This window comes from Aotus nancymaae, unplaced genomic scaffold (assembly GCF_030222135.1).
Source record: "Aotus nancymaae isolate 86718 unplaced genomic scaffold, 86718_ANA_hifiasm-v0.15.2.pri h1tg000008l, whole genome shotgun sequence".
Classification (NCBI taxonomy): Eukaryota; Metazoa; Chordata; class Mammalia; order Primates; family Aotidae; genus Aotus; species Aotus nancymaae.
In genome coordinates this window covers 25413686-25426092 of record NW_026988419.1, presented here as the reverse complement: position 1 = coordinate 25426092, position 12407 = coordinate 25413686, and the positions used below count along the sequence as shown (strand labels likewise).

At 45.4% G+C, this 12407-nt stretch overlaps 1 protein-coding gene across 2 annotated transcripts in view; it reads right to left on the bottom strand.

The window, feature by feature from the left end:
- Positions 1-298: 298 nt before the first annotated feature.
- PLEKHM3 (pleckstrin homology domain containing M3) overlaps positions 299-12407 on the bottom strand; it is a 211094-nt gene continuing 198985 nt past the window's right edge. For both annotated transcript variants that reach the window (XM_012446309.3, XM_012446310.3), the window contains exon 8: positions 299-6635. In XM_012446309.3, the coding sequence (XP_012301732.1) occupies positions 6458-6635 (178 nt within the window). In that variant the 3' untranslated portion in view covers positions 299-6457. The remainder of the gene's footprint in view (positions 6636-12407) is intronic.

Sequence of the window (12407 nt, the reverse complement as noted above, 5' to 3'; positions counted from 1 at the left end):
AGCCTCCCAAATAGCTGGGACTGTAGGCACATGCCACCATGCCCAGTGTAACGGTAAGATTCTGATAGGTGACCAAAGCTAGAACTTAGGCCTCCAGCAGCCAAAGCCTAATTTGATAGCTCAGTGGACTGCGCACGTCACACAAAGAGATATTTTTATCACTATTTATCTAAAAGGCTTCCCACTTCTTATTTGGAAAACAGGTGGCAAAATAAAAAGAAAACTTTCGAAAGGTGAAGGGTAAGAAAATCCTTGTGTTTGTGTAATTTTGAAACTGAAAAGGCTAAGTTCACTGACTTTACAGATTCAATTCTGGATGGCTGGATTTTATTTCTCTACCCATTGGCCTTGGTGACATCGTGACATTCCCCTGAGTTTGGTTAATGAAAGCAAACAAACGAATAAAAAGAGGGATTTAAGGACAGCATAAAACAAAGGGAAAACATTATGTGGTTGCATCTTTTGTATTTCCTGGTAAAACTGCTAATGGCACTAAGAAGCCGATGTTTGTACCATTCTACTTTAACCACCTGTCTCCGACATGATTCCCTTTACTCCTGAGGTTAAGGCACACCGGGTTGAACAAGGTGAAAGGTCTGACAAGTGTCATGGAATGCACAGCTTCCAAGCGCATCTGTATGAAGAGTAGCCAGCAGGGAAGAAGCAAAGGGATCCAGATTTAGCTGAAGGGTCCTGCAGGGTTCAAGTGGTTCAGATAGACTAGACTAGAAGCAGGAGACAGTACTATAAGGCACTCCTACAGGGACAAGAGACACAAGGGAAGGCCAACATGGAGAAGGAGCCACAGGCCCCAGTTGTCCACTAGCTGGTTTATTAGCCGTGAGGTCTGCCTCTGGGCTGGGGCTCAGAACTAGGGGCAAGGGAGATCCGGGGAAAAGAAAGAGGCTGGTTTGCAGCTTCACAGCCAATAGGAGGGAACTCTTCTAAGAGTTAGAAGTTGCTATGAGTTGCTGTAGGTGCCTGAATCTTCTACCCTGGGCAACAACTGGCTTCATTCAAGGGCTTTCTAACAAGACGAGCAGCTAGTGGCTTCTCTTTTCACAAGGAGAATCCAAAGCAAAATAGCATTTGTCTCACTTGAGTCTAGCAATGCCTTCCATCACATCAGCAGCCCTTTACCAGGACAATGCCACACAACATGATCATTTGGAACCTACTTTTTTTTTTTTTTTTTCCTGAGAAGGAGTCTTGCCCTGTTGCCCAGGCTGGAGTGCAGTGGAGCGATCTTGGCTCACTACAATCACCGCCTCCTGGGTTCAAGTGATTCTCCTGCCTCAGTCTCCCAAGTAGCTGGGATTACAGGCATGCACCACGACACCTGGCTAATTTTTATATTTTTAGTAGAGATGGGGTTTCACCATGTTGGCCAGGCTGGTCTCAAACTCCTGACTTCAAGTGATCCACCCACCTTGGCCTCCCAAAGTGCTGGGATTACATGCATGAGGCACCACGCTTGGCCTGATTGTTGTGTTTTTGCCATGTTTGTCAGGCTGGTCTCAAACTCCTGACCTCAAGTGATCCGCCCGCCTCAGCCTCCCAAAGTGCTGGGATTACAGGCATGAGCCACCAAGCCCAGCCGATTGGAACCCACTTTAAATAAAACTGACAACCACCAGCATGCTTAAGAGGGTATCATGTACTTTTTTACCTAGAGTTTAACAATGAATTGGATTTTACCTTAGCCATACACCCATTAAAATACACTAAGGAAAGACCCTTGAGTCAGAGATTTTCGAATCCAATGAAATCAGAATCGTTTACCAATAAGGAGACTGCCGGGTGCTAGACTTAACTGTCGAAACACCGTTCCACATGGTAGAAATCAACACTTGTCTGTTTACATTAACTGAGCAGAGCTTATTCACCGGTCACCGGATTCGACCTTGAGCAGTTAGTTCTACTTGACTCAGGGTCGGAAGAGTCGCACAGCGTGTGCAACATATGAAGCGCCTAATGCCCGTCCTAACAAGTGATTCAGAGGCAAGGGAGACCGGAGAGTGCCGCTACAGATTCAGTCCATCCCGGGAGGGAGGGCCTCTCAGTGTTGCTCCGGTGTCTCCATATTTTCATGTTATTTCAGAGTAAGAAAAGAAGTGGGGCAGAAAACTCAAGAAATCAAATGGGCAAAAATTATACACATCTCTATTTACTAGGGGAAGTAAAAAAAATAAAATAACCCCTGCATTGAAACCAGGCAGTATTGGAATCAGGAGGTGAAGATTTGCTTTATAATCTAGTGATTTCAAGAGAGTGTGTCAGATCAACAGAGATGACTAATTCTGCACAAACACATGAGTGACAGCATTGGCTTGACTCTACAGGAGGAGCAGCATGCACCTTTACTTCCTCTGATCACACCCCTCTGTGGAAAGTGTTCAGTGTGCCTGGCATCGTGCTAGTCCCACCTGGATATATTAATTTATGGACGGCCTTTTTGGCCAATGGGTAGAGAACAAACTCCCAGGTTTGGAAGCCAAGCCTCTTTGAGGAGGCAGAGAAAATAGTCCACGTTCAGTGTGTACACATGACACACAGAGACAAAAACAGAGGCCAGCCTCTGTCAAAGGATGTACTCGAGCTTAGCAAAGGCTGCATTCGGCAACTAGGGTGATGTAAACACCTCGGATCTCAATGCAGCCGGAAGGAAGTCACGGCACAGTCCCTTTTCAGGAGTCTGAGGGATACCACTGTGTTGCAAACCACAGATCCCAAGTATTAGACGTATTCCCTTCTTGGTAGAGGACTACTCTAGAAGAATCAAAAAGCGATGACCCTCTCAGCGAATCCAATGATAAAGCTCGCTTTAGCACTACAGACGTAAAAATGACTATGATGCAGTCCCTACAAAAGGCAGTGAGGCAAAGGGGGCTGCTGAGAGTTTACATGGTTTTCATATAAAGAGGCTTTTAGCTTTGGAAAAAGCGGTCCTGGAAAGAACACTACTCCCATTCCAGTTGACTGCTTTTTAAGTACTTTGTGGCCTTCCTGCAGTGGTGCAAAATGAGGTCTATTTTCGGAACTGGCTGCTTTACTGCAGGGTTAGATGCCAACATTTCACCAGGGTTGGACGATCTCACACATGAGTTTCTGGCACTTTTCGGAGGGATTTCCTCAAGTGATACATCAGGGAATGGGCCTTTCAGCAAAAAGCTGTTCCCCGGAGTCAGTTGCCAACTCCAGGAGATTAAATGGCCATTTTTTTCATATGTCTTATGTGCAAGATATTTAAGATGGGATGAAAAATGGAACACGAGGAAAAGCAGGTATTAGTTTGGTCTGAAAGAGGTGGTAATCCACAGATTTGCTTTTGTTTCGACAGTTTCTAAGCAGTAGAACCATTACCTAACAGTGCACCAAGTAATTTGTTAGAGTTGAAAACAGAAGGGGCGTTCATGTGCATGAAGGCATTCTGGGCTGAAAACAGCAATTTTGAATTTTCATGGCAGACCCAACTCCCAAGCTGGCTCCACTCTGACCCATCAGATTTTGGTGGTGGTGGCAGAGAATGTCATAGGCCTGTGGCTGGCACCGACCAAGCTGTCAGGGTTTTACGAAACGGAGAGGAAACAGAAGCAGCCGGCCATGGATCCAGCTCTGGGTAGCTGATGGTGATAACACATTGATTTTTGTTTTCCTTTTGAAAATAAGCAGAAAATGATGTGGGTGGAAAGTCCTTCTTAGGAGTTCACAGGGACTGCTCGTATTTAGCAGGGCCCTCTAAATATGGTGAAAACAAAGATGTTTTGAACAGGGATCCAGAATTTCACCCTTGACTCTCAGCAGGTAGACACTGGGTGCCTGTGAGTTGGGAGAGGAAATTCTGCGTGTAGGACAAACATGTTAGAAGGGGAGGAGATGGCCCCGCACTTCAGGTCTCCAAATGCAGTGTGCTGGGAATGGCCTGGCTGACAGTTGGAATCATGGATACATTAATTACAGTGAAGGCAAAAGTAAGCTACAGTGACAGGGAGCCGGGGGCGGAGGGAGAAGGCACTTTGCCATGGGAGCACATCTGTTTTATAATAAGCAGGTCTATAATTCTCTTGTGAAAGATCATGTTCTGCTATCTTCTCTGAGGCTGGAAAATATAAATACTGTATTTTACCAAGGGGAGGAGGAAAGGAGATGATCAAATTTGTTTGCCTGTTTGCCAAGTGTCTGAGATTTTCCACCCTTTTTCTTTTGTGTCCAACATTCTCTTTAAATAGAGTGGGGGAAAAGTCAACCTGCTTTTCTAAGGGTAAAAGGCACCGTGAGGCATCTCATGAATAGGGCCCTGGCCTTTTAACAAGTTTTCAAGCCTTGGTTGTGGCTACTGTATCGTCAGAAAATAAACGCATGCGTGGTGCTGAGCTGTTCAGGTGAAATGTGTGGTCTGGGGCCAAAGGAACTGGCGTGGTTGAGAGGGCAAATGCTTACATCTAACTGCACTAAAGTCAGTCTGAAACGTCACATCTCTAGATGGACGAAGTATTGTAAGTTGGGATCTCAGGGAACAGGAGTGTGAGGGAAAAGAGCAATGTGCTTGAATGTACTAAGTATTTTGTGCGCCACTAATCCTAATAGCTACAAAACTACTAAACCATGAAGGCATAGTAGGCATCCCTCAGTGTGAAAGATACAGACTCTTCTCATAAAGTCTACTGAGAACTGTTTTATTATAAACGTATTTTCCTGCTCTAGAGAGAGTGAAGGTGAAAGAATGGGAGCTGCCAGGGTCCCAGGGCTGTCCTACCTGCCGTTTTGGTCACAGTGACTGCCACGCGCTCTTCAAAGGGCACTGCAGCGGGGGAACACTACCTGCCGAATAGCAAAGCAGTTCTCTTTCTGACTCCTGTGATTTATTTTAGCACTCCGTTTTACTTCAAGGTGGCAATTATATATATATGTATATATATTTATTTAAATAATATTAGATCTAATTCATCAATTATACTTGTAAGTTTGGTATTTTCTTAATAGTCCAAAGTTGGTATTTTGAAGTTCCACATTACTCTGACTTTTTTTTTTGTATTTTTTTTTTTGAGATAGAGTTTCAATCTTGTTGCCCAGGCTGGAGTGCAATGGTGTGATCTTGGCTCACTGCAACCTCCCTCTCCTGGGTTCAAGTGATTCTCCTGTCTCAGTCTCCTGAGTAGCTGGGATTATAGGCACCTGCCACCACACCTGGCTAATATTTTGTATTTTTAGTAGAGACGGGGTTTCGCCATGTTGGCCAGGCTAGTCAAGAACTCTTGACTTCAGGTGATCTACCCACCTAGGCTTCCCAAGGTGCTGGGATTACAGGCCACTGCGCCCAGCCTACTCTGATTTTTTAAACAAAAAAATGAGAAAGCAAGAATGGTTACATTGACAAAGGTCGAAATGACAGTGCAGGAAGAACAATGAGACATAAAGCATTTAAAATGAATAGGTAGGCAGTGCATACGCAGGATTCTGAGAAAAGAAACTAAAACGACCCTCTCTTTGAATATACGTACCATGTAACATACCACATACCCTTATCTACCAGTCTATATGCTGATGTCTTTAACAACAATCCCAGGACATTTCCTCTGGCCAGCATCAGGAAAAACATCATAAATATCACCTATGGGCACCCGCTGAAAACCGTTTTTAAGAAAGTCATGTGGACAGCCTGGAAAACATGGTGGAGCGTCACATCATTAGGCGGGTGTTGGGATTCGTACCAGGAAACAGACCGACAACACGCAGTTATTGGTTGCAGAAGTTTCTTCTTTTCTCAGGAAAAAAAACTTCTGAGATTAACTTCAAAACCAGAACCAGCTCTCCTCATAAATCAGGGGTGGATGCTTTCTGTCAGAGGGAACTTGGCTCCTGTTTCAGCCATTCAGCTCTGCTTGGGTGATTCCCACCTCCATGGGAGGAACTGAGGTGGGAGAGCCGGGGACACTAGGTCCTGGAAGGACCCAGGAGTCTCTTGTGTTTTGAAGGCTTTCTTATGAAACAGATGATGATGGGTGCCTGCCTCAGTTACCTCGGCCTCTGTGGAGGCTAAAAATAAATAGCACAAAAATAACCTAAAGCGCCGTTTTCTGCAGGAAATGCTTCCTCTTGCATCTTGGATAATAAAATGTCCCGAGAGACAGAAAAAGAAAAGTCGGAACTATAAAGCATTGTGTATACCACGTTTTGTCTGGGAGCAAGCAGCTGAAATTCTTGGCTAAGTGTAATCCAGCTATTGGTAGTTTCTTGAGCCACAGATGTTCTGTGGATCTTTTAGACAATGAGGTACACAGAGCATAAGTATGGGACGTATAGATATTTGTGTTTATATAAATAAATATATATATCTATATCTAGCTGAAGAGGAGACATACTCTTCTTCCGAAGGGGTCTAACTGGCTAGTTAGGAAGCCGCTCTGGGGCTGATGGATTGTTGATCGGTGAATCCCGGGCCTTGGGTCGGCCTGAGTCAGGTGTTCTGGTAGGACAGCTCAAACATGGTGCAAGCCTCCTCTAGACTCTCGTCCACGTTCAGTCTCTGCCAGAAAGACTTCTGCTTCTTCTGCAGCTCTCGGCGAACACACCTCGGGCAGGGGACAGACTTTTCTTTGCATTCAGAATGGAAAACGGCCCCACAGCTTTCACACCTGCAAAAGTCAACCATGGATATGATGAGCAAGACCGAAGCCAGCAAGACACCAATGGGAAGCCCCATGGCCTCGGGTGCAGCTGCGCACAATCTACTGTTCTGGATGACCCTGCCAATGGGAAGAGAAATGACTCACTGAAATGAACTGTTTGCTTTTCCAAAACGCTCAAGGTGGAATTTCACTTGAAAAACATTTTTGCTTTTCTGATCTGAACTAGCTTAGGGCTTATGAGTGGGGAGGAGTCAGCAGTCACCCAGCAATTCTGGTTATAGTGACAATGGACAGAGCACCAGAAGCTCTCCATGGAGAAGGGAGTGTGGGCAGTGAATCTAGGGTGAAGTGACAGAAAATGAGGGGGAAGTGCCTCGTGAAAATGCTCGGCACACCAGTGACAGCCACAGCATTACGTCTGGGGCAAGGTAGCTTTCTACATCAGCTAACATGAGCTAAGTGGTTCTCTCTTAAGTAGCTACTTTTTTCGACAGTTTGAAAAGACAAAATGACACATTTTGATTTTCTGGATGACGTCCTGTGGTCTATTAAGTCTTGTGAATTTTTTTAAAATTAGGAAAAAACTCCTACCTTTGTAAGTCTACCTTTATAACATGAGCATGAACATTAAAGCAGGACAGAGTGGGAAGAAAACATTTTTCCAACACTATGACAGATACTGTAATTTGTAGCGAGGAAACATTCCAGGTGGATGACTAGTTTGCTGTTTGTCTTGGTGGAAGCCTGCACAAGAGTCTGAATAACTTGTTTTTACAGCAAAGTTTTTATTTATTTATTTATTTATTTATTTTGGAGACAGGGTCTCACCCTGTCACTCAGGCTGGAGTGCAGTGGTGTGACCTCAGCTCACTGTACCCTCTGCCTCCTGGGCTCCAGTGATCCTCCCACCTCAGCCTCCCGAGTAGTTGGGACTACAGGCATCCACTACCACACCTGGCTACTTTTTGTATTTTTTGTAGAGACAGGGTTTTGCCATGTTGGCCAGGTTGGTCTGAACTCCTGACTTCAGGTGATCCACCTGCCTTGGCCTCCCAAAGTGCTAGGATTACAGGTGTGAGCCACTGCATTTGGTCTGCAAAGCTTTTAATAATGAGTAACTGACAAGCTCAAATACAGCTGCTTCAGGAAGTGGTTTGCAGATGTGGACTGAGTTTTCATCCTTCCACAAGGATAGGCAACTTGTACCAAGTCCTAGGAGCCCAGGATTGCACCTGCGTGATTCTGTTCTGCCTGCAGCATTCAGGGAGGATCCAGAACTGCTGGGTTCCAAGAAGGCTATTAAGGAACCCATCCTGAGGGCTCAGCCTCAGGCTTCTTGTGCTTTTCCCGAAACATCTTGAGTTTCAGTGCTAGGTGCAGGATGGTCTTGGGGGCACTGTCTCCTAGTCTGCCACAGGCTTACCCCCAGCTCCATTCAGGACCCAGAGGGCTTAGTGAAAGAAAGATCTTCCTACCCACCCTCATACCTTGGAGAGGAGGCTGTGACTTGGATGGAGAGCTACTGTGCGAGGGGGGAGTCGGGGGGGGGGGAGAGAGAGAGAGAGAGAGTGTGTGTGTGTGTGTGTGTGTGTGTGTGTGCATATACCTACAGGAAGACAGGACTTCCCGAACCCAGCAGCTCCACCCCCAGCTCAGCTCTCTGGGCCAAGTAAAATGAAGAGGTGGTGAGACGAGCAGGCAGGGAGCTTCACATCAATTCCTGGCTGTGTGACTGCTATGAACTGAACCATGTCTCCCTGTTATTCATATGTTGAACCCCTTACCCACAATGTGACTATATTTGGAGACACTGTGCTTAGGAGGTAAGCAAGATTAAATGAAGTGGACGGGTGTGGTGACTCACACCTGTAATCTCAGCACTTTGGGAGGCTGAAGTGGGTGGATCACCTGAGGTCAGGAGTTTGAGACCAGCCTGGCCAACATGGTAAAGCCCTGACTCTACTGAAAATACAAAATTAGCAGACTGTGATGATGCACGCCTGTAATCCCAGCTACTTGGGAGGCTGAGGCAGGAGAATCGCTTGAACCTGGGAGGCAGAGGTTTGCAGTGAGCTGAGATCATGCCACTGCACTCAGCCTGGGCAACAAGAGTAAAACCCTGTCTCAAAAAAAAAAAAAAAAAAAGATTAAATGAGGTCATGAGGGTAAGACCCTGATCCAAGAGCATAAGTGTCCTTAGAAGAAGAGCACGAGGAGCTTGTTCTTCCCAACCCCAAAGGCCTCAGAGGCAGCACCATGTGAGAACACACAGAGACGGGGTCCTCTGCAAGCCTAGGAGAGAGGCCTCGCCAGAACCAACCCTGCTAGCACCCTGATCTGAAACTTCCAGCCTCTGGAACTGGAGACAGCACATTTCTGTTGTCCAAGCCACCCAGTCTGTGGTATTCTGTGTGACAGTCTGAGCAGACAGTGCCCTGAAGCGAGTCATGTCATCGTTCTGAGTTTTCTGCGCTTCGGTGTCCTTATCAGCTAGATGGAGACTACACAGCACCCACCTCCTAGGGTGCTTCGGGCTCGGGTAACATGATGGATACAGTGTTTTCACAGTTCCTGGCCATGGTGGGAAGTGCTTAGCACACTGCAAGGGGGCAGCCAGGGTGCCTTTCAGACTGCCTGTCATGTCACTATGGAGTAACCTCCTCCTTGCCTAGATGAGAAAACAGAGACTCCAAGAGGGCTAGCAATTACCTACCGGGGATGCAGTGAGTTGGAGACAGAGTCATGACTGGAACCCGGGGTTCCTGGCAGCCCAGCCAAGGCTCTTACCGAGTGCCACACTGCCGGGCGGAGGCCTGGCCATCCTAGCGAGAGCAGGGTGCCATTGCATAGGGAAACACAGGGCTTCCAATCAGAACACCTGTGCCAAACCACAAACCCTTCTTTGTAGCTGAGTGACCTTGGGCAAATTATTACTTAAGTTCTTGGTGCTTTGGTTTTCTCGTTTGTAAAATGCTGCTTACTGGGTTGCTGTGAGACTAACATGAGAAACATACTTGTAAGTGGAAGGACTATGCAAAGGGTGTGACAGTGCCCCTCACAGGTGACTCTAGCACCTGTCTCCTTGACACAGGTGCTATCCTGGACAAGGCAGGGTCACCTCTAGCATCTTCCTCTTCCGAGTCCCCTCCTCCTTCCAGTGAGAATAGAGGTCAGACCCATGTCTTCTAGAGCCTCTCTCATCCAGGCCAGCTCCTTCCTAGTGGCAATGGCTTTGTCCCCACTGGTCACACCTCTGTAACCTTCTATCACTAAAGTGACACTAATGGTAGCTTTATCAAATAAATTTCCTCCTTCCTGCCCCCTTTCCCCTGCTGGGTTAGTCAGTGATTTATACACCTAGGGATGTTGCCCCAGGGCAGTGATTGATAAGGAGGAAAAACCCTGGGTTCCTTCAGTACCACTCCCTTATCTCTGCTGATACCAGGCTCCAGTGAGTGAAGAGATTGAGTCTTATCGGATATTTCTGGTGCAACAAACACCCATGGGGTGATGGAAGAACTGAGTGCACCTGCTCTTTCTAGCCAAAGGTCAGTAACCGAAAAAAAAAAGCATGAGATAAAAAAAAATTAATGATTTCAAAATAGAACCAAGTCCTATTTTCTAACAATTTGTAACCCAGCAGGTATCTTTTAAACTGTAGTATGGATAGATTGATCAATGACCTTTCCAGATTCAGAGAATCTATAGTTAATCCCTCCCCCTACCCTTTTCTCTTTAAAGGAAAAGAATAAGGGAAGGAAAAGGAAGGAGAAAGGGAAATTGTTCTCTTACATAAAATTTATGGAGCCCTGTAATAAAAATGTAAAGTTCAGGATAAATATTTACATTAAAAAGTGCAATATATGGGTGTGTTTCTCTTTGAGAGTAGGATTTTCTTTTTTCACTTTAAAAAGATTCATTGGCCCCTGAGTGCTCACTGAGTTTCTTGACTATTTTTAAAACATGATTTAGCAAATACAACTTTTCAGGAACACATCTTTCATATGAGGCAAATCTACCAAAGTAATCATCTCTGCTGAAAATTGCAACAGGTAATGAAAGAGAGCTGTCCCTTTGGTGTTCCTGTGTGATACATCAAATGAAAGCTGGTGTCTTCATTTCTGAGTCATCCAGTCCAGTGATAAGCAGTTCCACTGTTTTTGGATGTTGCTGTATATCACAGAAAACAAAGACTGACGTCCTCCCTTTGCAGTGTCATGGAGAATGCAACGGCAGGGAGACATTTGTTATTGACCAAAGTCATCCAATGGGTTTTTCCATTTCTTTCTTGAAAACATTAATCGCTTCACTTTTTCTCACACCTAAGGATCTCAACCTTGGCACTACTGACATTTTGGGTGATAAGTCTTTGATGCAAGGGGCAATCTTGTGCATCATAGGACATGCATCAGCATCCCTGGCCTCTATCGAGATGCTGGTAGCCACGTCATCCCCTCCTCCCAGCTGTGACAACCAGCAGTATCTCCAAACACTGCCAAATGCCTCTGGGGGACAAAATCATCCCTTTTGAGAACCAGTGACCTAATCTACTAGAAAATGCAACACAGAGAGAGTACCCAGTTATACTTACATAGCACCCCACACTGAATTTGCAAGTGTCACCTGCTGGCTTACATTCTGACCAACCAATAAGGTCCAGTGTAGTGTACTTACTCATTTAACTTGCACAAATACATATTTTAAACACATCATTTGATTAAAATAGTTGAAACCACTTATATAATATATATATATATACACACACATGTATATATATATATATTATATATCACCATCTGGAAGTGTATCTATTATATATATATTACCATCTGGATAGTATATATATTATATATCACTATCTGGAAGTGTGTTTGTGTTTTAACTATTGGGACAGCTACACTGCAGTTAACTGGGTGTATGTCAACACTGGTTACACCATAAGACATGGGACCAGGAAGAGGGGACTGGAGTTCGGCTTCTGTGGATGCTCTCGGGGCACTCCTAATTATTTATGTGTGCCCTGATGAACTGGTCCCCTTTCTTGAGATAGGAGCAGGAGAACATCTTCCCCATCTTGGGGCAGTATAAATCTCACTCTGAATTTTAATAAATGCACCATATGCATGCCTGTAACCCCAGCTACTCAGAAGGCTGAGGCAGGAGAATCACTTGAACCCAGGAGGCAGAGGTTGCAGTGAGCCAAGATCCCACCACTGCACTCCAGCCTGGGAGACAGAGAAACACTCCATCAAAAAAAAGCACCATAGAATGAGACTATATATTTTATGAACAGTCTTTGACCCAAACATTAGCTTACTGACCCACAACAAGTGAGGAAGAAGTTCATATCCTAGCAATCTAATAGTCCACCACCAAGAGACGGGCTAGACATGATGTTCTTATTATAACTATTGAAACCAGGAAAATGAACCTGCTGCAAACTAGCAGAACTAAATATGTGCAGGGGGGAAAAGGTCTGCTTCTCAAATATTATGGCAAAGAAGCAAGAATTCCTGGCTGCAGACAGTTTCCTGTTCTGGAATGCTGATGATGTGAGACCAATTAGAGACAGGCCCAATGGCTTTGTCTGCACCCTTCCAGAGTCTAGCTGCACACAGGGAGGTCACAGGAAACTGCTAAAGGCCCCTGCCCTGAGTTGAGGTCACTGAAATGCTTCTGCTGTGTTCATGTGGGGTTCTTCTCCTGCTGCATTTTTATTTTTGGCTCAGGCAATGGCCTCAGATATTTCACTTGGATTGAAATTTAGGCTTCAGTTTG